Source organism: Sparus aurata, chromosome 10, assembly GCF_900880675.1.
Source record: "Sparus aurata chromosome 10, fSpaAur1.1, whole genome shotgun sequence".
Taxonomy (NCBI): Eukaryota; Metazoa; Chordata; class Actinopteri; order Spariformes; family Sparidae; genus Sparus; species Sparus aurata.
In genome coordinates, this window is record NC_044196.1 from 21,851,669 (window position 1) to 21,875,991 (window position 24,323).

Below are 24,323 nucleotides of genomic sequence, written 5' to 3' on the forward strand. Positions count from 1 at the left end.
AGACCAGATGAGACACGTCTTTCCTCCTGCGATTGAAATAGAAAAGAGCCCGGAGGTGCTGGCAGCGCACTAACAACAAACGTACGCAGGGGTTGAAAAGCAGAAAGTACCGGAGCCTATTTGATGTCTGCAGGGTGTTTTTTTTTGGCAGACTTTGTCGAGCGGCCAGACGGCGAGATCAGAGGGTGAAAGAGAAGACAGGGGGATGACAGAGGCTGAGAAGGAATGTGTGAGAGACAGAGAGACGAGGGATCAGAGGACTACAAACCAAACATCAGAGTGGAACCACCACCTGTTCATAACAAACTGCTCATACAATAGCAGGAAAAGAGTCCTTCTTGAAGAACAAAAGCCAAATTATTCTTATACTGAGCACTACACCCTTAATACAAGCAGTGAAGTGAAAGTTACGGTGCATCAGAATATTGAACACTTTCAGGCCAATCTCGATTATTTTGGTGTGGGCTGTCGAGTGTTGGAGATGTCAGCCATAGAGATGTCTAGCCTTCTCTCTAATACTGGAACTAGATGCCACCCTGCTAGTGTTGCGCCAAAATATTTTTCAAAAAGCTCAACATCAATGTCTCTTTCCAGGAATCATGACCGAGTCCCTCAAGATTATCCACGGAGCTTGTTGTGAGCAGTTTCACGTAGGAATTGGATAGTTGTGTCAACTGCAGTTTCCAAGTACAACAGGGAACTCTCTGGCTCAGCTAGCTAGAGTTTTATCTTGCAAGCATGAAACCACAACTCTGCTCAAACTGCTCTTTTCATCATGAATGCAACATTGTGGAAATATGTCAAGTCTGTAACAGTGGCTTTGGGGTTCATCGTGTTACCTTAAGCCACTCCTCGGCCTGTTCTTTGCTTTGCACAGCCAGCACCAGGGCGTCCGCCCCCTGGTGGACGATCTTTAGCTCGTGCTTCTTCTTCTTGCCGTCTTTGGGGATGTGAGTGATGCTGCACCCTGACAGGGTTAGCTCCATCTGGGGGGTGTGGTCTTTGGAGGATTTGTAACACTGGAGGGAGAGAACAGGGGCAAGTTTAAACTGGAGGTACTACACATGATGCTGCTGTAACGTTGTCATAATCATCATTGGACTGAGGAGTGTTATGTCAGTATCTGCACACATGAACGCATACACAGAAGTGTTCCTCACCAGCAGTTTGTTGTCCTTGATGACACAGAGGAGTTTGGTCCACTGGCCGAAGCGCTTCTTGCGCAGCAGGAATGCACAGATCCGAGCGTCCTTCACCAGGTCCATGGAAGCCTCTTCAGATGGCCACTGGTGACGCATCTTCTGGCCCTTCCCATCCTCCTCTTCCTCATCATACGACTCATAGGAGCTGCTCATGGCGTCCGAGTCATAGTCTGAGAGGAAGGCGCAGATGTAAAGATGTAAATTTGAAAAAAAAAAAAAACAAACCAAAAAAAACCAAACAGATTATTTACTCTACTCATGTTGGATTTGAACCCTGGGCCACCATGGCACATGCTCTACCAACTGAGCTACCGGGGGGCCACAATTTACTCTACTTAACTACTGCATACTTTATGGAGTGCAGTATGTCACTGAACTGTAAATCAGTCTGTCACTCACTGGAGGTGATGTATTCAGGTGCCTTTCCAGGACTTAAAGGAACCGCTTCCTCGTAGTAGCCTTCTGGTAGTGAGGAACTGGGCAGTGGAGGAGGGCCACTGTTTGGAGGCTGCAGAGAGAAGTTTCAACTGATTATTGAGGAGTTAGATTATGAAGTGACTGACAGCTGGCTTCTCCACTATTTCCATCACTAGGTTTTATATGACACTTTCACTGATTTCAGTGATTACAGTTCACTTCCTGCCAGTTTGAACATTAGAGAAGTTATTAATACTCTCATCGGGGCAGCACTCATGATAAGCCTTTCAAGTGTGCACAGACATTAGAAGAATTTTCACTGTGTAAAGAGAAAAGAGGAGCAACAGAAAATGCATGAGAGGAAGAGAAGACGACAATTTCAAAGGAGTCTGAACCGGAGAAAAACAAGTGGGTGGCCGAAAAGAGTTGTTAGTTAAAGAAACAACCTGAAGCCTTGTTATGGCCATTTTACAATAACTGGACTAGAATTTGAGGGTGATTTGATAACCCTTACAAGAAGCAATGCTGAGAAAAAAGAGATAAAAAAAATTCATAGAGATGTTTATCAAAGGTGTTGATGTCATTGCACAATGAATTAGAATGGATGAATTTATGATATTCCATACTGCAGAGCTCATGATAGGACCCAGGAGGGGAGAGAAGATGGAAAGAAATGAGACACGTTCTTTCTGGCACAACATAGTCCAACAAATCCAGTTGTTAGAGGGTGGATCGACTGCACAGCCTGACGTGAATCATCTTGGCCAGTGCTGTGCACTGTTACTCTGACGTTCAAGCTCTTAAAAACAACACAAGTGGGGCTATAAACATCAGATCTGATTAACTGGCAGAGAATGTTAAATGTGTTTCTATGTGCTAAGTCCAACATTTCAACACTGTACAACCAGGAGTCATATAGTTTTTAAGTCATGCTTTTCTTAAACAATTAAATGTGAATTGAATGAGCAAGTAAGTGATTTTTAACCTTGCTTAACGTGCACAATTCTTCCTAGCTTTAGCTTGTTAGCAATGTATACTCCTTGATAAAAATTGATTTCAGAACTCATTCAAACAGTGTAGCAAGGACCATTAAAAGCAATGCGTCTTTTGGAGCCTCGTTCTTATAAGTACAGGGCAGTACCAAACAACCTCAAAGTGCATGAAATATTGTCAAACTGTAAAAACCTTATAAGGCCACATACTGAAAGCCCTTTTACAAAGACCATGACCAAGCTGTGAGGGCTGCAGAATATTTTCCTCTTACGGAAAATCCCTTTGATTTTCTCTTTCTATTTTATTTACTGGTGGCAGCACCAATTTTCCGCTGGTTATAATGGGGAGAAACTCCATAACTGTTATGAAACCTTATGTGCTATGGGCCATTAGCTACAGCTGACCCAATCAGGCGTCAGCTCTGCAGCGGTGTCAGCACCCATAGCTGTAGCAACGTGGAACATTCATAAAACGATTTTGGCTGACGCTCAGCCTCGATGGCTAACTTCTTCAAAGTGCAGAAAGTATGTGTCACCGTGCTGTGACAGTGGACAGTCCAGCAGTACAGTCATTCTGCCATAATTATGGCAATAGTAATAAAAGAGAACCACTGAATTTAGTTTGAACCGTCATATCATAGAATAAAAATAGGACAGAGAGAAAGGCTAATCTATGAGATCAGACTGAAGGATGAAATAGACATGTACATACCTTTTGGCTTTACTAAGTGTTAGTGTTGTTATTTTTCAACTCCGGCAAAAAGGTTATGTGTTCACCCATGTCTGTCTGTTGGTTGGTTAGTTGGTGTTTCAGCAGGATTACACAAAAACTACTGAACCAATTTCCATGAAACCAGGAAAGAGAATGGACCTCGACCCAGAAAGAGACCCCATTAACTTTTGCTGTGGATTCAGATAAAGAGACAGATCCGGGAATTTCTTATCACTTTCTTTAACATTGACGGGGGTTCAGTGTTTGGGTTAATTTCTCAGGGAATAATGCATTGATGTTGATGAAAGCAATCAGGCATATTTAGGTGGCTGGTTTCTATTAGTGAGTACAATCTGATGTGAATCCTTGATCTGCTGATCACTGAAAACATGATGCACTGCGTCATTTGTTAATATCTGAGCCAACTCTTCGCCATTTAGTGATAAGTTTGAGTCAAGCCCTAAAAAAGACAATTTTCTGTAGATGAAAGAGAAATGCTGATAATCACCAGAGCTAAGACATTATCTATCCAAGAGTCCATTAAAAAAGTTTAAAACTCCATGACCTGGCTTTTTCTCATTCTGTTCTCTTTAACTTTCCCATTTATATTCTTTCTTACACCAGATGTCATAGTCTTCCTTTCCTCCCTCTTTATCCGCTTTGTTTCATCGGTGCTCAAAAAAGATCCACCTGAACAAGTTACTTAGAACCCATGCTTCACTTTTAAAAGCATTTAAAAACTGCAAAATTAAACAAAAAAAAATGTGTCATCCAAGGCATCCTTTGTTCACTTTGTACCATGCAAAGTTAGGTTTCATGTGCTTTTGTCTTTTGTGTCAGTAAATACATCCCGTCCCCTCCGTAATCCTTCTCTTCATCGTGCCCGTTTCTCTTTTTCTTTCAGGCCTCTTGCAGAAACCTTATCACATCTCCTTTGGGGGAAACAGCGGTTCGGTGAACTCATTTCTTGGCAGGGATACGCTGCCCTGCTAAACTCCGACGCAGCCAGCGTTCTCCTCCCTACCCCAGCTCTAGAAAGAAAGAAAAAAATCCCCTGGAGAGGAAGACAGAAGGAAAGAAAGGCAGGGAGGCAAAAAGAACAAAAGCACTCAGCCTCGATGGTCAAACAATAAGGCAAAATATAAGAGTTGAGAAGTGGATGTGAAAACAGACTTGTTTGTATTGTTGGCGATTGTTGAAATGAGGCCTGCAGGTTTATATCTCACATCACAATGACTTCCTTTCCAGGGAATTTTCAGGCAACAATATCATTAATAATCAAGCAGAGGCCGACTGTTTGGGTAAGCATTTTTCCCTGAGCGCAGCAGAATACATTACATTTCACTCCAGAGATTGTGATCCCATTGCTCTGCTATGTGGTGACTCAAAACTTAGAGGCGCCCGGGGTCAGGAGAGTGTGTTTTCAAATGCTGCATGCGAACACACTTGCATACAGACACACATCTAAACAACACACCATTCAACTTTTTTTCCTTTGCTTTCATTCCCCCCCGAAAAACAACAGCTTGGCCATATCACACAAGTGGCCTGAAGATCAATTACACTGTGGCACACTTAAACTGACAGTAGTTCACTGCAGTCACAATACATACCCACTGCTGACCATAAACACACACTGCACAAACCCCACCAATCTAAGGTCTGTATTACTTGGCAGTCCAGCTCTGAGCAGCTTTAATGCTGCACAGACTCCAAAACAGAAACTCACTATCTTCTTATGGCAGAATGTTATCCAGTATCTGGGTAGGGGCTCACTGGTAAATCTTCTAAATCAAAACATGAAGACAATCCTGAGGATGACAGAATATTATGACCCCACACCAAAAAGACAAAAAAACCCCAAAAGGAACTCTAGGCCCACATACCAGTTTTTCCCTCACGTATTGCCAATTGGCTTAACTTCAGACTTGGAAGAATTTACCAAAAAAAAAAAAAAAAATGCAAGTAACATTGTGAATCCATATTGCGTTCCATACTCTTAACCCTCCTGAAACAATGACATTTAGAGTTTCAACTTGGTTTTTATGTCCTGTCATGGTCTAAATGGTGTGCCTCCCTGACAAAAATACATTTCAGGAAACAGTGCTGCAACCATGAGGAGAGCAGCATGTACAGGTCATGTGCATGGATGCATATCAGAAATGTCAGAATTCCACAGTCATAATGTATAATTAGGCAGCGGTTAAGGAGTCCTGACCTTGGTTTGGATACTTTGAGTGGGAGGTTTTGTCTGCTCCTTCGGCCCTGGTTGAAACTCACATCCAAACATTTATGCCAAGTATCAGTTTTTGCCCTGCGTAGGAGGACTGGACCTGAATAAATGTTTCTGCCGTGGTGCCAATGGGACGCTGGAATGGGTAAACTGAGTGGACACAGGAAAGCCACTCCCTTTGGAAAAGGAAAACTGCATTTCCAGTGATTTTTGGCAAATTACCCTATGAACAAGCACATATGGATGCAGCTGGCACCAAGATGTATTTAATTTATTTGACAGTGAGTATTTGAATAATAAGAGGTGACAGATGCACATAATGCTGTTTTATTTGTTATATTGACTTTAGCAAATTACATAGTAGAATGTACCTAAAAGGGTGCAAATGCCTCACTAAAGCTGCACCCTATTACATGAATTATTCCTCTCAGGGGTCGTGCTCAATGTAGTCTGATTGGTTACACATAACAGTAATAGCCTATTTTATCTGTTGGCATCAATATCTATACTATTAAGGGAATTATAACTTTAAAAAGTGACCGTGGAAGTGAGGATATATGTCACAAGATGATGGTTACATTTTGCACTAAATTCACAGTTCACCTGGTGCCAAACTGTATGGGGGATCTACACAGATCATGGCTCAACTATAATCCATTAGATCACTAAATAATTGTGACAAAAGTTTAACATTTGGTTGTGTGCTCGTGTGATGGGGAGCAGAAGCTCAATCAGAAACTCCACAATACCCTTAGTCATTTAACTCTAACTTTCTATTTGAATGACACACTGACCTAACAAAAACTTTCAAAAATACTGTCTTCCCATACAGTACAGACCTTCAGTTCTCCCATGAGAAGGATTATCACTGAAAGACCTTTGCTTAAAGCTTTTTTATCCTGAGGAGGGTTTTGCTGAGTGCCTGCGCTCTTTTCCAAGCACCACCCTGCGTCAAAGGTTTACATATTCACATCTGGGAGCTGCAAAGTGCAACCACAGCCTTCTGCTGTTGGCCTCTGCTCGCCACTCTACTTGTACAACTGGAGGTTAAGTGCCACGCTCAAGGTCACCTAGAGTTATTTGAGGAAGGGGTGAGTGTTACTCACTTTTCCTGAACAGATTTTTGCAGCTGGTCTGCGCTGCTTCTCTCATTTCCAGTTACTGCCACCCATATCTATTCATGCATGTCTGTTTTCATTCTTGTCTCCCGTCAGTGAGCATTAACCAAAGTGAAACCTTTGGGATTAGCTGTTGCAGTATTTGCAGGTTTCCAAGCAGTGTGCAGTAAGTTGACTATGATCCTTGTCAAATACAAAAATATGAACACTATCCAAGATACGGTTAATCAAACCCAGGTAATAAAGGAGGTAATAAATGTTAATGTAATTTTATATAGGGTGTGCGGACTCTGTTTTTGTGTTCTTTACTTTTGCCACTGTCCAGCACCTAGTGTTTGACTTGTTTAGATATGCACTTCTTAAATACGTTTTGTATGATCCTTGTCAAACTTTTAGAGACCTGCAGAAACACAGAAAGGCATAAAAAGCCAGATGGGACAAAATGTGGACAGATACCCATGTGCACACCCCTACCTTCCCCCATACATTCTTCAAAGCTCAAGCATGAGGTCAAACTCAGGCAATGAGTTATAAATTGATGCCAGACTGCAAGAGAAGATGAAAGCACAGAAAAAGCTAAATGCTGTGGCGCTAGCTACCCGTCAGCCACAAGGTTGACCCAACGCGTCCCGACTTTGTCCCAGGATAACCTTGAGAGAGCTACATTGTAGAACATGGAGTAATAATGACATATTTCAGCTTTTACTGGATCTCCAATGGAAGACGGGACATTTTGTAGCAACAGCATTTATACTTAACAGTATATTTTCATGGTATATTGTAGCCTTTTTCTTTCATTCATTTTAAACTAGTGCACTGTCTATTTCAAAACATCCCCTCACACACTCAGACCTAACCTTCTGCTTTTGTTTTTTTCACAACGCGTAACTACAGCAAATTGCTGCAACACACTAATCTCCATTTTGTTTACATCTGCTTTCCCAAGAGATCACTTGAGAGGGACTACATGCGAACCCAGCTTCATTAATTTGCACTAAATTCGACACTGAGCCTCCTTTGGTCCTCAGCAGCAAACCTGCTGAGTGTGAAGTCCATTTGATGAAGCAATGTCGAGATATGCCAAAAACATACAGACAGACAGAGATGCCTTACTTTATAGCAATATCAATGCACTTTGTTAGTCCAAGTTATGGTGCATCCTCTTTGTAAGTAAAAAGCTCTGCTGAAACATATCATGGGATAAATCAATTGCATGTTGTTGGCTATTCATACACAAACATTTAGACATACCAGGACACTCTGTGTCACACTGTGTGTATAAATCTGGGTTATGTAGAAATACTCTGACAACAAACTGCAGTATACACTGTATAGTTGTTGAAGCAGTGGCATCTGTCCAGCAGCACCACTGAAAGCCTCATTGTTTGGGAGACATTCTGATGTCAGCTGATCAGTCAACAAACGCCATCTTTTCATAAAAGCCTCATTTTACACTGCACACACTGACATACTAGTATACTTTCAAAAGCATTGGGCAACATTGAAAGTATTAGAATGGGAAGGAACAAAAAAAACAAGAGACAAGCTAGACTAAGATAGGCTAACACACACAAACTGTACATACAATCTCTCCAAACATCTTGTCTCTGCAGGACTCAAGGCCTTGTCCAAGCTCAAGACTTGCCAACCTCTGCGATACTCATCTAAGTGTTCCACCTCGCTGTTTATACATGAACCGCCCATGCTAGTGTTACCTCCGATAAAACAAAAACTTTCACACAACTCCCATTTTTAACTTCATTCCTCACTTCCCCTCAATTACTTCGCCTCCTTCCTGCCTCAGGCTGGCGTGTTAAGTGTGAATTTTGCGGGACAGGTGCATTCACCAGAGTGCTGTTACTGGCGGATGTGCCAGCTTGCCGGCTGTACTGAAAAAATAACTGGAGAGTGAGATTGGGTTGGGTGTTTCCTGCATTTCTCTCACCTCACAATGAGGTGTAAATGTGGGTCAGCGAAAGTTGGTGGGAGCCGGCAGAAGCTGGTGGTCCACCACTTTGGAAAAGCCTTGCAAAGGTGGGGTGGCCCTGTTTTCCCTGAAAAGAAGCCCTTTGTTTTAAAGGTTTCTGGAATAGAACCAGTCCATTATACTGCTTGTTACTTATGGCTCAACATTTACACCAATGACAATATTGGTGACAGGCTTTGCTGATTTACTAGTCAGCACTGAATACAAACAAATACTGTACAACTTCAATAATTTGATGGAATCAAAGGGGACTGCTGGGGAGGTATACGCTCTACTGAGTGCCATTCTAGTTATTCCATGAAGTCTTCATCTTTCATTACCCACAATGCAACTAACTAACAAACTGTAGCATTATAACATTCATTTTAACAATAAATGAACAGACAGTTCCAGCCGTTTTACCCTGTTTGGATTTTTCTGGTTTCCAGTAGTGGTGCAACGGATCATCATTTGTCCGTGATTCGTTCGAATCAATATCTTCGGAACGGAGGAGCTTGAACGCCCCCTGTCATTTAAATCCCCTGTATGGGAGCATTTTGGCTTCCCTGTCAAATATAATGATGAAGGAAAGAGGTTAGTGGATAAAACCGTGACGGTGTGTAGGCACTGTGGCACAAGAAAGCCATATGACAGTGGAAACACATCAAGCATGGCCACGCATTTGAAGCGACATTACCCCGGTATTTCACTGACAGGAATGAAAACGAAGGCTGCTCAACAACCGCTTATCACCGCGGCATTTACAAAGTTATGTTTATTTGTCTTGTCTTTTTTTTTTTTTTTTTTTTTGCTGATCCCAAAAATGATCCGAACCGTGACTCTGATCCGCAAAACGATCCGAACCGTGAGTTTTTTGATCCGTTGCACCCCTAGTTTCCAGTACAAGCAGCATCCGGATTTGGATGAACAGTACATCTATTTGTTCTACAGTGAAGACATTGTTGTCATTGTTGCTGATTTGCATCCTATCATACCAACAGGCAGTAAGAGAAACCCAAAAAAGCCACCATCGCAAAGCTTTCTAACCAATCTTAAGTAGAAGGTTTGAATTACATTCAGGTTTGTCTCATTGCAACCATCTTGTCTTTGGTACTTCTATTTGTACAGATTATTTAGCTAGTTACACCACCACCTAATACACAGAATGAATGGACTTGTTCAATCAAATGTATTGATTATGGATTAAAAAATGTCGAACTGTCACCAAAAGGTCAATAAATTTTTTTCAATCAACCACCTTTAGATTTCATTGGGTTGAACAGTAAACTGTATTTCAGTTTAGTTCAGTTTTCCCTCAGTGCTTTTATTAAGTCACTTTGATCACATGATGTATCAAGAAAAAAGAAATCCTGGCATTGTAAAGCGCCTTCAAAAGCACTTGAGTGGAGGAAAAAAGTTGTGAAATAGGTTTTCCATTCGTGGCCCAGTTTCTCAGCGGGGACTTTTTCCGGAGTGTTATAAGTAGGCTGAAACAGTTCTGGACTTCAGGATTAACCATGCTGTGGGCATGTATCACTCAGTTAAATTCTACTGCTTATTGCTCACTGCAGTTAAAACTTAATCAATCTCCAATTTGCCACTTGTTTGATTACCCCAGTGACATAGTGTGATGTCTCTCAATATCATCTGTTAAACAACTTTATTTCCTGTCTCAGTTCAATGACGCAACACAGCTGATGTCACTGAATGGTTTGCTGTGGTTGACCAAGCCACAAAGTAGGGGAACCCCATGGAGGAATTAAGTAAAATATGAAAACATATCCATCGGCACCAAACGGAGACCATGTCATACGACGATCTTCCAAAGACAAGTCATTTCTAAAGACTACAAATGCAGGGCTGCTTCAACTGAAATTGTGTGATTGAGAACCAGCTCTGGCTGTGCCTGTAATCCCTAGTTTGATACATTGCAGTGACATATTTACTTGCTACAATGTGTTTCCCCTTCAGGCTAGAAAACATTTGGTTTGGCAAAATACAGCAGGTCTACGTTTATTCCAAATACAAAGCTGCTGGTCTACGGCCACCAACATGGCCGTGGCTAAGAAATGAGAAGATGGTGTGTTCAAAGAAAAATGATGACTCCAAACCACAAGTAATACAATACACAGGATTGGATTTATTCTTTGAATGTACAGTACTGGTTATGTTTGAATTCACAGTTTGGGCCGGGACACATATTTATCTTCAAAATGCAGAGGAGGAGGCTGCCTCATTCAAAATGAGAACGGGAGGAAATTAATTCCAAATGGGACCCAGACTGCTATGGATAAAGCAACCCGGCTGGTGTGTATACAGTGTATCCATCACATGAACATGCCTCTGAACACTGGTAAACTTGCAATAGCGAGGGAGAGCCTGCCTGGGGAAAGACGAGAGAGGAGGGGAGGAAGAGGGGCAGGGGAGAGGGTGGGGGTGGCACACTCTCCAACATCAACACAGATGGAAATCATTTGTGTCTCAACAAGAGGACCTGTCCACATTCTCCTTTAGCAGGGCTGCCGTTGCACCACGCACAGCCCATAGGATGCAACGGATCATGTGACTACAATACTAATTAAAATGCAACTGTTGTGGAAGCCATTAGCACCAAAGCAAATAGCATACATTCCCCAAATTTGCTTGTTGCAGCCTCTTAAAACGCGAGGATTTGTTTCTTTTCAGGACTATTGATCAGACAATACAAACAATTTGAAAATTTTAGGTTGGCTGACTGTCTAATAGATAGATAGATAGATAGATAGATAGATAGATAGATAGAATTACTTTAATGATCCCAGACTGGGAAATTATTTTGTTACAGAATAGCAACAATAGACTAGTTGTTGCTATGTTCGTCGCAGTGTTGCATCTAAAAGATGAAACAATGAATTAATTATAAGAACAATACTGAATCATAAATAATATGATGAATATATAAGTTTTAAAGTTTTAAAACGTTTAAAATTTTGACTTTAATTTTGTTCAAAACATTGTTTACAAATGCCTGGTCCAGTTTCCTTCCACCATAGTATAAAGCAGGTTAAGGCTACGGCAAAAGTTTAAGAAAACTACTGCATTCCAATCATTTCATAAGGCAAAAGTGATTTTGGGTCATCCAAACTCAAAGGTAGTTCAACATGCATGTCTAATTAGAGGCAGGCATCACCCAAGGATTTGTAAAAAACAAAAAAACAAATAAATTGTTAAGTGATGCAGCACCATTATCCATCTGAACATTGACTGTTTTGCTTCAATTGCAGGTTAATGGAAACACACATAATTTACATACATTTTTTTTAGAACTTTTGTTCAAATTACTTGACAGATGGATGGAAACTGTTCATGTGGTTGAGGCAGTGAGCCTGTTGATGACAGGAATGTATTTCATGCCAAAGATAAAGAGCAATACAAGTGTTGCATAAATCTCTCGAATCAAAAGAGACAGAAACAGAAAGAAAATAAATTCTCTGAGTCGCACACGACTTAAGTGAGATTTTGTGACACTTACTGATAATTATGATCTAATTGGAGCCAGGCCTTGTGTGTGTGTGTGGCATGTAACACACTGTAAAATGGTGCAGAGATCTTCTCCCTTAGATCACTCGAGTGATTTATGAGGTGAGGGGTGTGGAGAGGATCACATACTTCTCTGTGTATGTGTACAGTATGAGTGACCGAGCAAACCCACCAGTTTTGGTGATTTAAGCTCTTGCTCAAGCTCACATATACACAGCATTTCAACACAAGGAAAAACAAATTTATCATCAGCTTAACCAACAATGAAAATAATAATACAATACTCTGCTGTCTGGAGAAGGAAATCCATTCCTTACAAAAATTGTTTCTATTTAAAGAAATGATAACACATAAAAATACTCAACTTGAAGCACCTTACAGATTCATGTGTTTGTGCTGTCTTTTAATTAGGGCTGGGCACTGACCTACTTTTACAGGCACCTACCAAATTGCATCTTTACATATGTTATGTATGTTAACATGTTTTTGTTTTTGGTCATGACTTCAATTTTGCTTTGTGACTTCTTAATGACCCTCAAACACACATACACAAACACACACAAAAACACTAATGTCATTAGGGATCAGGAGACCCAGCAGGATATCCACTAATCAAATAGACAGCCAAAGGGCCCTATTTTATCAAGTTCAAACTGGTCTGCTTTGAACCACCCTGTGGCCAGTCTGTGTGTGTGAGAGAGAGAGATCAATAGAGTCAAAAACAAGTCTGCCCTTTGGAAACAAGTCTCTGTGTTGTTCAGACACATCATCCTTTTGTCTATTTTTGCTAAAGCTGTGGCTGATGAGTGTCACACATGTGACTGTCATGCCCCACCATTAGATACTGACTGTTCTGAAGGGAACACTGACAGGGAATACGATGGATGTTTTGCAATAATGTAAATGCTGAAACAACAGGCTCAGCTGTATAAGCTTAAAGGAGCTAATACACAAAGGCAAAAGTGGTTAATTTTAGCATTAATTGCCTTTTCTTTTCAGCTAGGAAAGTGATAAAATGACACTAAACCACAGATTTTCATTTAGAAGAACACCCTGTTAATATTTGGAAAGACATCAGTTTAAAAACACAGCTGTTGTTGCACAACTGGAAATAAAACATTATAATCTAAACAAATTCTGAATTTGATTAAATTAAACCTAAATGTATTTCTATCCCACTGGGAAACAAATGTTAGCATTAACAATCACTAGTATAGCAAAAAAAAATGGATATGAAAACAGAAGCCGGGCATAACCATTTGTTTTAGCTGACAGACAGATCTATGTTACAATTATTAATTATTATTGTTTATGTTAGCCAAGCAGTATGCTACTAGTATTTGTTGTATTGCCACCAATTTTGAATTGGTCAACAGTGATGTTAGCCAAAATCTTTACTACATTATACGATTTTAACTGTGTTCTAAATGAATGGTAAAGGTGGTTATTTTTTAGCAGTGTAAACATTCAGACACGTTCACCTCACAGCTTAAGTGTAGCATTCATTGCAAAAGCCAATGTTAGCCCTTCTCATGTAGTGCACCATACATTTAAAAGTATGTTATGTGTTTGTTTGACAAAATGTGTAATCCTGCGTTAACACATCACGGAGGTCTGTATGATTTGGTTACTTCCTCTTTTGTGTTTAATACACAAGCCGCACAGCTGTCACAACACCAAACAATAGCAATCGCATTGTAAATCCACAAGACTACTCTGACTAATTATTCCTTATATAACAGTGAGTAATCAAAATGGCTGCCAAAGGCTTTGGGGTTGACAGAGCATTGATGTAGCTTCGAAAGCCGCAGGCTCTCAGTCTTGCAGAGTGTTGGTTTGGCTCGGCAATGAGCCTTGACGGGTCACAGACAGACCGTGGCCAAGGCCGTCTCTTCCTCCTCCATACTCTCCATTCCTCCAACAGATCCCTCTTGTCTATTTATTGCACTCACTCGTCAACATTAAGTCCCAACTGATGCTTGTAAAAAAATCCTGTTCCTATTACCTGCAAATTACCTGGATTTGATGCATCGAAGCTTCACAAGGTTTGAGTGTGTCTTCTGCAATGAATCTTGTCCTTTTTTGTTTCTTTAATTCTCTACCCTGTGCACTGACGGTACAGGGCTCAGAAGTCAATGACTGACAGCCTTTTTGGCAGTGTGTGATCCCATCATTGAAACTGACCAATCACGTTTTCTGTAAAGCCATAGCTTTGCAACTCAGGGAAAACGAGCAGAAAAATATGCACATGGGATAAGTTATCCTTGACAATATGAAAGGTCTATTTAAACCCAAACCATGTTTTCCTGAACCTAACCAAGAATATTTGTTGATTAAACCTTACTAAGTATGTTTATTTCCCTAAACCTAACCAAACAGCAACAGTAAACTAAAAAAAGAAACTAAAAAGTAAATATCATAAGTGAACTTAAGGTAAAAAATAAAATACTATTATTCCAATCAGGATCTCCATCCACTCGAATGTGAGTCCTACACTTTAACCACTCAGTCACAACAGCTCGCTCCTTGTGTGGAATTTGTTGCTCTTTTGTAACTTTAAATCATGGTCCTGGAGCAACATTGATTATGATGTTAGAGAAATAACATCAACCTGAGTTGCAAAAGTATGACTTCACAACAGCATGATTGGTCGGTTGCAATGATGATTGTGGAGCAACACCAACACAGGGATATCAGATACACCTCCAGCAACACTAAGTAATAACAGACAGGCGTTCAGCTGCATGTAAGTGGGAACTAAGAGTTTGAGAATGTGAAAAATGATTTGAATGCACCAGTGACAGTAACAAATATGTTATCCACAAGTCAGAAACACTAACAGAGTTGCTACAAAGACAGGAACAGAGGTATCACTCCTCTCTCTAGTTTTCCGGGAAAACTTCGGCTGTGCTTTCCAGACACACACCAGGGTCACTAGAGGAGGCTGAGGCTGTGGACTGGTTCTAATTACAAACTGCACTGCAAGGCCTTGTGCCTCGGTGTGTTCTCGTGCGTGTGCGTGTGTGTACGAGGGGATGTAGAACAAGGTGTTGCGGCTTATTGTTATGGTGAGAGGGCTTTGCGAGCCATCGTAGCCACCTGCTTTCCATCACGGGCATCTGCGCCGACACTAACGACACACATGCACACACACACACACACACACGCCCACACACACACACTCCTCATTATTCCTCATGCTGGGTCTCTTTATACAAGCATGCTTCTCATATCAGTCCCACTATATCACTTACACAGACACATAAACATAATTGTCATTGTAAGATGTTGCGCTCTTCTGTGTTTTTTTAACATTTAACTTCCAATCCTTCCAGTCCAAACCTGCAAAAAGTCACCAGGATGAAGTTAGACTGCTGTTGTAAAATACCTCTATTTTTTTAAAGAAGAAAAAATGAATTAATTGTCAGGGTATAAAACCAGCAATCTGTGGATCTTTAGGTATCCAAATGAGGATCCATTGAAGTTGTTTCTGAAAATAAACTGATGTTTTGCAGCCTCATGAGCATAAGAAGGATCCTAATGAGTTTCAAGCAGCTGAGGAATCATTCTGATTGTGGCACTGGTATCAGATCAGTACTCACTATTTTCTGATACACTGAGTTTAAGTACCAGAATTGGTACTGTGGGAGAAAAAGTTAGTTTGATGAAGCCACACTTCAGACAACACGTAATATTTGAGGACTTTACCTTTCTTTTAGTCAAGGGAAAAATAATTTTTTGCAGATTTTCACAGTTCCCTGTTAGAAAAAAATGTTGAATGTAACTCTTCAGTTTTGGTAGTAATCACTGTGAAGTCTTACCAGCCAGGGGTGAGGGATCTCGGGGAGGGGCATCTGAGGTGGGGCCGGCAGACCACTGTGGATCTCTGACTTGAATGAAGGTTCTGGAGGGGACAAGCAAGTGACAGAAAATTTGAGAAAGTTCTTGACTATACTGTCCATATACAAGTGGGCACAAGGAGGAGGAGCTTTAAGTATTACATATCTAAAATTGTGAAAAAAACTGCGACTGGTAAATGGTTACTTCACTGATTTATTTCCATGAGAATAGCTTTTGGGCTGTAACCTATATGACTATCATAATTATAGATTAATATACTGATTGTTTGCTTGATTCATTTTTTGGTCAATGTCAGAATACATTGTCGTCATATTCCTTGTTCTATTGTTCTATTATAAGTCCAAAAAACACTATTACTTTCACATATGAAAAAAAGTAGCAAGGGAAGCAAATCATCACATTTAAGAAGCTCAAACAAGTGACTGAAACGATCAATCAATTGTCGAAAAGTTAAAATAACGAACTAATGTTATAGCACTGGTATTTTTAGTAATAACTGCCTGGATGTTGGGATATCTTCCCTTAGAGATTGCCTCCACCTTAATAACATTAAAAATTAAGAATGACTTAATCCAAAATGAATGCTGTGTACAGTTTATCTAATGGAACTATATGTTGATGAAAGTTCTCAGTCATCTAGGTCATGGTAAATCTAGGTGCTGTATTGTAGGCCTGCCAACTCCTCTCCAGTTAGGTAGAACTGAAGCCTCTTGGATGACAGGTGAAACATCTTCAAGAAACTGAAACAAGTCACGTTGCCTACGATAAGGCACCTAGATTTAATGGAACTATATATTTTTTAGTTAAAGTTTTGTAAATGTGTCCCATCTATTCAAACTTCTCAACCTTATGTCTGTATTTGAAAGTCCTAAATCGACCAGTCGAGCTCTGCAAAATATCACTGCACGCATTTAATACCAGGCATCTAATTATGGACTTCACAACTCCAGATGACTCCACAGTGTTCTGAAGAGGTTCAAGGTGCAGTGTGGCTTCAGTCTCACCTTTATCCGAGAGGACCCTGTGGAGGATGTTGGAGAGGTGCATCTTCCTCTCTCGAACCCCGGCGCTCAGATACTCCCTGTCCAGCAGGTCAAGGAACAGACGAAGCTCACACACCAGCTCCTCCATGGCTGCAGCACAAAAACACACACATGGTCTTGCCATTATGAGTACAGACACTGCAGATTATTTTACTGCATTACGATTATAGTACTATAATCCTTTTCTTTATAACAACCATGGAAAACAATTGCTTCTAGCTTGGTTATCTCTCAGTAGCTCAGTATCTAGTATCTAGTATGTTTGCGCTGTGGTGAGACATCTTGTGCTATATCTTGGTATTTTGAAATCTCCTCAAAAGCACTTCATAATTGTTGGACTGGGCAACAAAGTCTAATATCACAATATCTTTGACCAAATTCCTTTCATCAATATTGCAATAATAATATATAGATGTTGTAGGTATAGATAAGAAATCACTGACTAACAGTTATCGGTGTCATGAAAATAATGACTAAGTTGTTAAAGGCAAGTATTAGAACAAGTAGAACAGTCTGGTAAGTTAAGAAAATGACATCATTTTACTGTAATGCAGCCTTTAAAACTAGGAAAAGACCACACTTAAGCCTCAATCATGATAGAATCATATCCATAATCCAAGAAGATATACATGCTCACATCTAATAATGATCTAATATTGATATGTTGTCCAGCCTCTAAGTTCCATGTTAATATTTATGGTTGCAATAAACCAGAATTATTCTTTAGATCTGTGTTAACAACCAGTATTAAACTAGAGCTGAGAACAAGGTGCTATAATAGTAAGTACACCAACCCTCTAGTAAAACACAGAAATAGCATTCATTAATCAATCCTAATGCAAGGTATGTTTGACTTAAAGCAGTTTGCAAAGCCTTTTTGTACTGTCGCCGAACATTAAACAGAAACGGAACAAAAGCAAAACACAGTTATGTAACAGATAAGTGGGCAGCCAGGTAGTGATGGAAAACAGAGCTTTCCGTCAGTCGATCAATCACAGAGCAAACCTGAGCCTCATTCTAGCGTGGAGACCCGGCAGGCTGATAGTTGCTCGGCATTGTCAGACCTGGCAACCCGAGTGACTGACGCGCTGCTGCAGAATTATAGCCGCTGGTGGAAAGTACACCCTGGCCTCCCCATACAGAGCAAAACAATCGGAGGGGGAAACCAAATCTAGCGAGAAGTCGAGGTATTTGTGCGCAGTACTTTCCATACTCCATGTCCGCAAACTCCATACGTGAGAGCTTGTTGTGATATGGATGGCATCGTTTTGAGTTCATACGCGTGACGCGGGGCATGCCATGCTCTGCACAGCGATGCAAAGGCACTCAGATAACGAGCACCTCTATCGCACTGAGGGCCCTTGACTGTTTAGGTGGAATTCATGCTTACTGTCAACATGCGATCGTATCGAAGGTGACAACACCACACTGGAAAAAAAAACTGCAGATTGAAGGGGCCAGGTGGAGTTAATGATGATGATACATTCATTTTGATGTATATATCCTCTGTGAACTCGTTTTTTTTTAGCCATGACCTGCATTACACAAGTGGCATTATCAAAAGTATCAAAATAGCGACGCGTATCCATAGTGAATACCGGTATTTGAAACAGTTTCAGTGTTCATTTTCCGCAGTATTGTTGCTCTGGTGCTAGATGTGTTTTTTGGCTCTACTCTCTGACAGCAACCTGACACATGCACCACTCTAGTGCCCATGTAGCCCCACCTCCTCCACAATGAAATTAACTTTGATGTTGCTGTACTGAACACACAGTACACAAGCTTCGCTATATTGATGTTTTAAAAAAAATGAATAATGCGGTTTTTGGCAACTTTTACACCGTGGTATAGACTATGGCATCAAAAATCAGTATGTTTTTCGAGTTAGAAGAGGTTAGAAATTCCAGTAAGACATTTGAAGGCATCTCCATGGGCTCTGGGAGATGCTGATGTAAATGTTTCACTGCATGACTCCACCAGTGATTCAGTACAATTGCATTAGTGCAGGTTAATGCTACAATTTTATATAGGCACCTGAAATTGAGCAACAAAATGATGAGGAGAATGACAGAGGAGAGGAGAATTCATGGTCACAAAAAACTACCGGAAACAAGCATCTGAAATGGGCGTGCTTTAACGTAGCCCACAAGCTGTCATAGACACATGGAAGTCCAAAACTGGGTTCCTTAAAGGCAGCACACACTTGTGGCATATTGTCAAAAGAGGCCTTTTGTTTAATATGTAAACTGCTGTGTGCGCTTAGTTTAGGAGAGAACATCTTTGATCCTATTTCAGAGTCGAAAAGTCATGACGCTCTGTTTATTATGGAAGAATGTGCAGTTTTAATATGTGGTCATAAATTGAGGTTCGTTCCTCACTCAAGTTCCGTGCAAGAAGAGAGAAGAGAAAGCCCTCAACTCTTGCTAAGTCAACCATGATGTGTTCATGGTCTTTTCATAATCATAAAAAATCAGCTCAGTCAACACTTGGGCTTGAAGCACAGGGAGGTACCTACTGGACCCAAGTGCTAAATGTCCCAGCATCCTCAAACGGACCTGGACTGAGGTTTGGGATTAGAATACACCGGTTTGTCTCTTCTGGCAGTACCAGGTATGATTATGCAACAAACCTGTTATTTTTCCTTCAAAACATGTCCAAATACCAGATCTTATCACAATTCACTCCCCCCATCAAACAGGTATCTACGCATAACCAGCAACAGGTGAGACTGCTGCTAGCTGGCACATGATGGAGAAGATTCATCCCAAACCTTTTCATCAGAGCATCTCAGTGTTATGACAAGGAATTCTCCCAGAGAACTTTATATGTACTTTTTTCCAATGCAACCATAATTCATATTCATGGCGGCAGGAGAGGTTTGGCTGTCGGACAGCCGCTCTGAGGCCGGACACACAGCCGCTTTCACACATTCCACACATAATCTCATTATCCTACAGGAGAGAGGGAGAGAGAGAGAGAGAGAGGGAGGGAGGTATGGAGGGAGTGGTGGGAGAGTCCACTGAGGAGAAAAAAAGAGAGGGAGTGTGAGAGGTAAGCCAGTCAGGGGAGAGAAGGTACCGTTAAGTTGTGTCAGATAAAAGCATATGACAGAGAGAGTGATGGAGTAAGTGAGAGATATATACACAAAATAAGACTTCAAACTGATACCTACCAATTAAAGGCATCAGGCTTCAAATAATAAAGAGATTTTGTTAAGGTTATATCAAGATGTACGATGTATATCTTGATATTTTGAAATCTCCTCAAAAGCACTTCTTAAAGGCTAGGACTGGGCGAAAATGCACAGCGATTGTGATACAACCTCTTCTGTTTAATGTATGCATTGTCTTTTAAAAGGTTGTAAGTGCAGCTGGTTCAGTACCACATCGGTTTAGATCATTTGCATAGGATGCATCATTAACAAAAAGCCTCCTCCGCACGCTGCTCAGCTGCTGATGTGAAAACGGAAACGTATGACACTGCTGACAAAAGGCGGGGAAGCCGGCTGGTGTGCATGTGAAAAAAGAAAGACGAGGTTAAGGGGTGGAAAGCGAGCTGAGGGGAAAAGCAAGGCAGTTTGTGAGTAAACACTGAAATAAGATGGTATACGTATACAAAAAATGCTGAATCTGAAAAATTACCTACTAGAGATAAGGCAGTGTGGCCAATTCTTTCAAACAGCTGAAAAAATAACCAAAAAAAATGCCAGAAAGTAGCCCACTAGCCTAGAAAGGACCAACCAAACTCTGGCTCTTAAGAAGGCCTTTTGCACTAAGCAAGTTTTTTTGTGTTTTAAGCGGCCACTGTGGGGAGGTTGAGATGAGGAGTTTTAAGGTCGCAATTCACAATCTTATGCACCGGAACCTTAAAAGGTCACTCAAAGGGGGGGGGCACTCACAGCATAACCTTCTCAAGGCTTTGGAGGCGTCTTTAAACTCCACCTCGCTGTCAGATGGAAGCATCTCCAATGATGGCCACCGGTCTGTTCGTCTCTATATAAAAAAGGAAAAAATCCCTAAAACAAAGCTGCACTAACACTCAAACTGTAACGCGACACGCTCACACACAAATTTACACACACCCTGGATCACTTTCACCATGCCTGTTTTTATACTACACTGAGAACAGCCAAGCGATCTTTACTGCTCCATTTACTGTTTCATAGAGCCTTGTGCAACCTGTGCAGTACTTTACCTCTACCGGGGTGGTCAGAGTGTGTACGTGTGAGCGTGTGTGTGTTAAAAACCTAAAGCAAGCTCTCAAGATCTCCTAAGACGGCGAGGGAAAATGAAGTGGCACGGAGCGAGGAGGACCACCCTCAAACAAGGCCCGAGGGCGGCAGAAAAGAACCATGTCATGCAAACAAACCGCCCACGCCCTTTCTTCTAAAACTCACTCCTGTCTTTCTCCCTTTCTGTCCGTCTTTCAACTCCCACCCTTCACTTCGGTTACATTTATTCTTTCCCTCACTTCTTTCAAGCCTGACTTTGATGCCACTCCACCACATTTGACTACTGCACATGTATTTGTGCACTTATTACAAACTTTGGACCGTGCAAAGGTTTTTTTTTGTCTTTTTGTTTTGGTCAGCTGTCTGACATATGCAAACATGTGTCACACTTTCAATTATTTTTGCATGAGATTCACTCTGCAGTTAAATCTACCTCCAACCACATTTGCCGTGTCAACACTAGGCTTGGCAAATGATGGGAGCTCTTTCAAACAAAAGCAATTAATCCCCTTCCACAGACAGACACACACACACACACACGCACACAAACCCACTAAAAACACCTAGACATGTCAGAGGGATGTTTTCACTGTGAGGTATTCACACTTCCCGGAGCTCAGAACAAAGGGGGTTTTCCTGGGTGAGGTGTGTGTGTGCATGTTTGTGCGAGGCAGCAGGGTCATGTGTAGGTCTCGGGGAGAACTTGAGACCCTGAGGCTCCGTTGTTGTCGTCGGTGCAAAAGTGCTTAGCCAGGATAGAGGGAGGAGGGTTTTCTGTTCTCTTCCCAGAATACAGCTGTTGTGATTGACACCACACTGACAGATGTTATCCCACTGTGTGTGTGCGCACACGTGTGTGTCTTTCTTGTTACCAACAGCATCCTTAACACTTTGGGATGTGTTTAGTCTAGGTATTTGACAAGCTTTCAGGTCTGAATCTGCCTCCACACACACACACACACACACACACACACACACAGACAGACAGACAGACAGACAGACAGACAGACAGACACACACACACACACACACAAGGCCTAAAAGACTGCGTCATAATTGAAGAATCAAATAACTGCGGTTCTAAAGCCGTGCACTCGTCATTAAAGCAAATCCAGTTTCTCTCAGTGATTTAACACGATGGGTTTTCCCTTGAGAAAATGCGTCCTGCTAATTACAAGCCATCTTCGTCATACAGCCACGCCACTCGTCATCTACCATCACGGGCGCTTAGTGAATTTACTACAGTCATATGTGAGGGTTAACAATTAACATGAGTGTCTCCAATTAATTTTGCCAGGAATGTATACTCACAAAGTCAATCGAACTAGCTTCAATTCTCATATTCCTAATGAAAAAGTTAGTGTTTCCAGCAGCATGGTGAGACATTTAAAAAAAAAAATTCCCATGAAGTTTTGATGTTTCAATGTCTCTACACATGACACGCTCACTCTATGATTATACAAGAGCTGTCATACTTTGGACTGGATTTGCGCATTTGCATCACAAATTGCAACAATTTTTGTCAGTGTCATCACTCAGCAAAACTGGAACATCAAGAGATTATAATCATAATGCTGGAATCAGTGCAACATATTCAGTCATTAGCCTCGGTGAAATCCGATTCTTGTTGTCTGCAGGGTGTCAATTTCTGATAAATGGACGCCTACAGTATGTAACCACTTATTGGTTCCATTGAAACTGTTTGTCTCCCTGTTATAAATTCATGTCTGAAACAATCTTATTTAAAACACTGAGTGGAGTCCACAGTGCATCAACCTCTGAACACCACCGGATGGCGCCTCTAACAGTAGTCTACACTGTCCCTCTAAACTTACTGATATCAAGTGATCATCTCATAACCCAGTATCTATTCAATCCGCTTCTTCAGGCTGCTGACAGTACACATGGCTGATCATTTGTTTGTAACAATCTTGATACTGATTTGGCGACAATTATATGGCTAGCTAGCCAATCTTGTTGTAAAACATGACTTCAAATTATATTGACTTCATTTGACAAAAATATGCAATGTCGTTGACTTTGACTTCCTAGCATAATGTTAGACTTCTGGCTTATAGCTGAGCCAAAGGCTTCTCGGAGCTGAGTGGACTTGTTTATCTACCATCGCTATTCTAAGGTTTTCTAAAGGCCAGAGCAATGTGAGTGCAGGCCCATAGGGGGACTGGGGAGGAGGGACAGTCGTGTTTCAGCACAGTACGGAGCAACTGGGTGAAATGTTAGTGCAACCGAAGGTTTCTCCTGTTTACTAGGGGTATTCCAACAAGGGTACCTCACAATTCGATTCGATTTCGATTATGGGAGCTTCAATTCTTCGATCATAACAATTGTCGATTCGATTTGATTATTGGTGCCACGATTCTTCGATTATTGCGATTTTTAATGCTTTTTTCCATACAAGATTGATTTTGTCTTCATCTGTGGTTACATTTGTAAATAAATAGCCTATCAATTAACTCAGTTCCTCTAAAACTACACTCATTAAGTAAATAATAAGGTTTTTTGAACATTTGACTTGTATTTTTCAAAGACACAAAATATTTTATTTTATGACCATGTAAACATTTGCACTTTGACCTACTTAACTTTGACCAGGGAAAGCTCCACTTGCACGAGAGCCCCCTCTATTGGCAGAAAACACTGAAAACAGCAAATCGCGTAGGTCTTGTCAGTCGTCTTGTTTGCTCTCTCATAAAATCCAAAGTGTATCCACACGGTTGCAGTGAACCCCGATGGCGAGAGAATCATCCGCTCTTTGGGGGCTGCTAAAGCTGTTGCCATTTTTACTGCTCCGTTAATTGTGGTTCCACTCACTAAACAGTCCAGGCGGTGCGCGCACTAAGGTCCCGGTTACGTGTTTTTTGTTCCGGTCTTGTGGCAAATCATCTACGTTAATTAATCGATGCCAAATCGTCACGTGAGGCATCGTGATGCATTGCCACATCGGTGAATTGCACCCACCTCTACCATTTACTGGAGTAGGGAGCAGCGTTTCCATTGCATATGAACAT

The 24,323-nt window shown here is 41.1% G+C and overlaps 1 protein-coding gene across 6 annotated transcripts in view; it reads right to left on the reverse strand.

Annotated features, from left to right (window-relative positions):
- afap1 (actin filament associated protein 1) overlaps positions 1-24,323 on the reverse strand; it is a 91,928-nt gene that overhangs the window by 25,863 nt on the left and 41,742 nt on the right. For all 6 annotated transcript variants that reach the window (XM_030431362.1, XM_030431363.1, XM_030431365.1 and 3 more), the window contains exons 2-6: positions 17,025-17,153; positions 15,981-16,063; positions 1,602-1,710; positions 1,161-1,372; positions 840-1,019 (exon numbers count right to left, since the gene is read on the reverse strand). In XM_030431362.1, coding sequence (XP_030287222.1) covers positions 840-1,019; positions 1,161-1,372; positions 1,602-1,710; positions 15,981-16,063; positions 17,025-17,153 — 713 coding nt within the window. The remainder of the gene's footprint in view (positions 1-839; positions 1,020-1,160; positions 1,373-1,601; positions 1,711-15,980; positions 16,064-17,024; positions 17,154-24,323) is intronic.